The following is a 5,326-nucleotide window of genomic DNA, read 5'->3' as shown; positions in this document are numbered from 1 at the left end:
GCCAGACGTGTGAACTAGACAGCACGAAATTGTCAACCACGTACCCGTTCCGATCACGTCCACCACACCGGCCGATACACATGAACATAAAGGAACCCAGAGGAGCGAAAGGATAAACCAGCAAAAACGAGTCCAAACAATTTCAAACCACCAGAAAAACGAGACCACATCAAACGAAAAGAAAGTCCTTTCACGTTACTCCGTGGAGGAGCCGACCCGGGCGTGTACCCTCTCTGATTCCCCCGCCTTCTTTGACCTGCACGCGCGCGCCGGCGCCACACCGATCCCGACCAAATCCCCCACCTCCCGACCCACGCCGTGTCTCACCTTAAAACCCCAACGCCAGCCTACCTTCCAATCTCTCTCTCTCTCTCTCGGATCGCCTCGCCGAAACAAACCGACGAACCGACCCGACGCGACCGAATCAACCCCCGCAACCAACCGTGCGCGCGACTCCTCCTCGCGGGGAGGGGGAGGCAGGGGGCGCGATGCTTCTGGACGGCGGCGGGGTGGCGGCGGCAGCGCTGTACGCGGTGCTGGCGGTGGTGGCGCTGCGGGCGGTGCTGTCTTACAAGTCGGCGGCGCACGCGGCGCGCCGCCTGTGGCGGTGGGCCGACGAGTGGGCCCAGGCGTACCAGTACTACGAGGTGCCGCGCTTCCTCGGCGGCGGCGGGGACGAGAACCCGCTGTTCCGGAAGGCGGCAGCGTACGTGTCGTCGCTGCCGTCGCTGGAGGACGCGGATGCCGCCTGCGTGCTCTCCTCCGCCAGCAAGAGCAACGACTTCGCGCTGCAGCTCGGCCCCGGCCACACCGCCCGCGACGCCTTCCTCGGGGCCCGCCTCGCGTGGACCAACGCCGGAGGAGGAGCGGCGGCGGGGGCTCGCGAGCGCCTGGTCCTGCGCGTGCGCCGCCACGACCGGACCCGCGTGCTGCGGCCGTACCTGCAGCACGTGGAGTCCGTCGCCGACGAGATGGAGCTGCGGCGGCGCGAGTTGCGGCTGCACGCCAACACCGGCGCCGCCGCGCCGCGGTGGGCGTCGGCGCCCTTCACCCACCCGGCCACGCTCGACACGGTGGCCATGGACCCGGAGCTCAAGACCCGCATCCGCGCCGACCTGGAGACCTTCCTAAAGGGCCGGGCCTACTACCACCGGCTGGGGCGCGTCTGGCGCCGGAGCTACCTGCTCTACGGCCCGCCCGGCACGGGCAAGTCCACGTTCGCCGCGGCGATGGCGAGGTTCCTCGGGTACGACGTGTACGACGTCGACCTCTCCCGTGGCGGCTGCGACGACGACCTCCGCGCGCTGCTCCTGGACACCGCCCCACGGTCGCTCATCCTCGTAGAGGACCTCGACCGGTACCTCCGCGGCGGCGACGGGGAGACGTCCGCGGCGAGGGCCGCCAGGGTGCTGGGCTTCATGGACGGGCTCTCGTCGTGCTGCGGGGAAGAGCGCGTGATGGTGTTCACCATGAGCGGCGGGAAGGAGGGCGTGGACCCGGCCGTGCTGCGCCCCGGGAGGCTGGACGTGCACATCCACTTCACCATGTGCGACTTCGAAGGGTTCAAGGCTCTGGCCAGCAACTACCTGGGCCTCAAGGACCACAAGCTGTACCCGCAGGTGGAGGAGCGCTTCCACGCCGCCGGTGGCGCTCGCCTCAGCCCCGCCGAGCTCGGCGAGATCATGCTTGCCAACCGTGCCTCTCCGAGCCGCGCGCTCCGTACGGTCATCAACGCGCTGCAGCACGTGTCGCCTCCGGCGCAGGCGCGGACGAGCTCATCATCATCCGCGGCGCCGCGGCCGCCAAGGCTGAGCTCGAGGTCGTCCGGGAACCTCGGCGCGTCCAGCCCGGCGGCGGAGTCCAACGCGGCGAGCCAGTCGCCGGGCAGCGGGGGGTTCGGGAAGGACGCGCCGATGAGGGAGTTCAAGAAGCTGTACGGGCTGATCAAGATCAGGAGCCGCAAGGACGGCAGCGGCGTCGTGCCGGTGGACGACACGGCGTCGGCCAACGGGCGGGGCAGCGACGCCAGCAGCACCGAGAAGGACCGGTGATTAATTACTCAATGAGCAAATTTTTTTCTGGGTTTTGCTTTCGTGCGTCTTCAAACTTGATAGTGATCTCTCAACTTTTAAGCACCTTTTTTTCTCTTCTCAATTGTAATTTGGGGGTTGTACATTGTAGTCTAGCTAGCAAGCCAAATTGCGAAGGATGGCACAAGTTGTGCGCTCCGATGGAATATATATCCAAAAAATTCGAAAGAAGAAGCGCATGGAAAATCTTTTCCACAAAAAATTAGTCCTGGTTATATCAGTATACAAACCACAAATGTACAGTGTTGCTAGCACTCCTATGATTGATCTCACTATATAGATGTATAGTGTTACTAGCATTCAGTGCTGATGCGGTGATGCCTGTTTGGAGATAAACACTGTAAAAATTCAAATGTGTTTTTGTTGTCGATCCAAACATGACTTCAAAACTGCATATGGCCCTAGCACTAGTAGTTAGCAGATTCCACGGCAACACGTGGCAATTGTAACTGCAACATTTGGCATTTGAATTACAGGCGAGATTCCATAGCAATTCGCCACCAGGGCACCTAGACCTGAGGAGTTGCCCATTCAGCAGCATCTCAAACAATTCAACCAAATTAGTACGTGCTCAGCAATCAGCTCCACTGTTTTGTACTCCCTGTGATTCTAAATTCTTAACTCAAATTTGTTCAAATATGGATGTATCTATTTTTAAAAAGCGTCTAAATACATGTAATATTTCGACAACAATTTAAGATCGGAGGGAGTACTTAATAGCAATGGTCAATCTCATGTTTTAAAAAAGGGTCTCTAAACAATGCTCAATTGCACTCCCGAGGCCTCCATGGAGGAGTTGACAAATTAAAAAAAAATGAAACCGGATCACCTATTTGCTCCTGGTGCCAAATTCCTCCAAACAATATAAATGCATGCATCTCTTTCCTTGTTGGCTGAAAATAGATGAGAAAGGAGAGAGAGTACATTTTATATATGAGTAACAATGGTGGATCCCATACATGAAGAAATTTGACTTTGACTACACTGTGTTGAAATGATACATTTAGCACCGCTGCCAAATAATATGAGGTGTCAAGTTTAGCGAGACATTGTCGAGACCCTCAGTTGCTAAATGGTCCCAATCCCCCATACCTACTCAACACACCTAGCAGGCTAGCACTGGAAAATTTTACCCCTACTGGTCTTAAGTCTTAACTTCGAAATCCGCCATGCCCAAGCCCGTTTTGCGCTCCGTTTTTGCACCGGTACGCAGCACCAACCCTCACCTCTTGTGAGGACAGCACCTACCTTCGTCATCAATCCCGCCTTTACCGCTGAATCAGGAGGGGTTGGGCCAACGTCGGTGGTCCCTCCCGCCCGAGCCCTCGCCGGCAGTCCGGCCGGCTGGCGGCACCCCCGAGGCATGATCGCCGGTTATACGTTTTGTTTTATGTTAAGCAGTACTAGTAGTACTGCCACTACTACATCTCTCCCATGATTGATCGCAGAAACGAAAAGGGCAGCGCAGGCAGGCTCCAACCAATCGTCCATTGTGCTTTGATTAGTCTTATTTGGATTGTGGTTGCCACTTTGCTATCTGGCTTTCAGGTGTTGAGCTGGTGCCTGTCTCGAGCTTAATGTAAAGCGATGTGTTATCTCGTTAATACGAAACATGGCGACATGCATGGGTCAGTTTCGAAATATGGGGACTTCGTATTTTCGTAATGGTTTTCTGCGAGAAATGCATGGACAGTTCCCTCAAAAAATGATGTGTGCTCAGCGCAAAAAAATAAAATAAAGAAAATGATGTGTGCTGCTGACGGGGGTATCGGGTGCTGCCTGCTGAATAAATGTTTCATGCCAGACTGCCATTGCATAGCAGCGTGGGGGGCGCCTGCACCTTTAAACAACGCGTCGAAATAAACAAATGATTGTTCCTTGGCATTTTTTGGCTGCAGTAACCAGTAAGGCGGACGCACGAGGCTGAAATTCAATAATCATGCGTTTGATCTTTTTTTTGTAAGAGAGGCCTGAATGTTAGGACCTCTGAAATCACCTTAAAGAAAAAGGTGGGTTAGCGTCCGGTGATGATTGGGACGTAGCACTGCCGCCCCGCAAAACCGCCGAATTTCGATGACGGCCGTGCCCGTCTTTTTGTTTTTATATCGTGCCGCAGCAACCTGTATGTTATTGTGAGGAGATTTATATTGATTTCGTTCACAAGATTGTGAACAGCGCCGGCACAGCTAGCATTATACTCCAGTTGTGTTGTGTGGAGTTGGGGACTTGGGGCCAGCTACTCGCTGCACAGGTGTCCTCCTATTGTTCCAGCTTTTTGCTGGCACGAGTAGTATTTCTGTCTGGCATTTTCCAAAAGAACAGAGTATTTTTTCTGTCCGATGAACTGTGTGGAGGTTGGCAAACGGCTGACAGCCTCACAGGATGCATGCACAATTGGCCAATTGCACAGCAGCCATCATCGATGCGTCGTAGTATGACAGGAACCTCCTAAGTTATGTGACAATTTTAAAAAAAAATCTTGGCAACGATATTTTTTAGAAAAAGCCTGGTTGAAGAATAATAAAATAGGGATATTCTATACAACATTTTTTTCTCTTTGTATTTTATTTGAACGTCATCCTAATATCTTTACTACTACTTAATTTGCAGTTTGGTACCTACGTACGTTGGTCCGTCATCCCCCTCCCTCGCACGAACGAGTCCCGCACGAGCGATAGCCTTCGTAGGCTTACCCAGTAAAAAACGATCGCGGGCTTCCCTCCTATCGATTCCCTTCGTGGGCTCCTTAAATTGAAACGTCAATTACATGCCGCCATAATCTCCTGATCCCCGAATTACCTCCACCTTCCAAACCTGACTTCCAAACCTCCGCCGCCATTCGTTCCACCCGCGCGCCTCTCCTTCCTCACCGTCACCTCGCAAGCATCCTCGACCCCTCACCCTTTCCCCCCTCGTCCCGATCTGCAACGAGCGCAGGGGAATCGCCGCCCGCCGCCGGGGCACGACCCGCCTCGCCCTCTCCCCTCGCCCCGATCTGGATCGAGCCAACGAGCTTCTCCCCCTCTTCCCGGCCGCGACCTCCTGCTGGCGCTGGTCGTGGAGGCGTTCCTCCTTGTCCAGGCCCCACGTCAGCAGCCCGACACTGGTTACGTGTTGCGCCTTGCCTTCTCTGATCGGGGGCTCGAGTTCTCAAATATGTGCTTTCACAATTTTAGTAGAACTGCAGAGTGATTGTGTACAACTTTATCAGGTTTGTGCCTTATGCTTTTTGTTAG

General features: G+C 55.0%; 1 protein-coding gene across 1 annotated transcript; it reads left to right on the top strand.

Annotated features, from left to right (window-relative positions):
• The first annotated feature begins 349 nt into the window (after window positions 1-349).
• On the top strand, window positions 350-2,480 carry LOC100834121 (AAA-ATPase At2g46620). The gene has a single exon (XM_003574158.4). The coding sequence runs from the start codon at window positions 489-491 to the stop codon at window positions 2,049-2,051; it is 1,563 nt and encodes a 520-aa protein (XP_003574206.1). The 5' UTR covers window positions 350-488; the 3' UTR covers window positions 2,052-2,480.
• The last annotated feature ends 2,846 nt before the right edge of the window (window positions 2,481-5,326 follow it).

The sequence above is a fragment of the Brachypodium distachyon genome, chromosome 3, assembly GCF_000005505.3.
Source record: "Brachypodium distachyon strain Bd21 chromosome 3, Brachypodium_distachyon_v3.0, whole genome shotgun sequence".
In the NCBI taxonomy this organism is placed as follows: Eukaryota; Viridiplantae; Streptophyta; class Magnoliopsida; order Poales; family Poaceae; genus Brachypodium; species Brachypodium distachyon.
Note: the sequence above shows the minus strand (reverse complement) of the source record. Positions and strands in the feature narration are given on the sequence as shown.

Bases quoted from the DNA above. Each gene is read 5' to 3' on its own strand.
- LOC100834121 (XM_003574158.4), top strand. From the start codon at position 489: ATGCTTCTGGACGGCGGCGGGGTGGCGGCGGCAGCGCTGTACGCGGTG.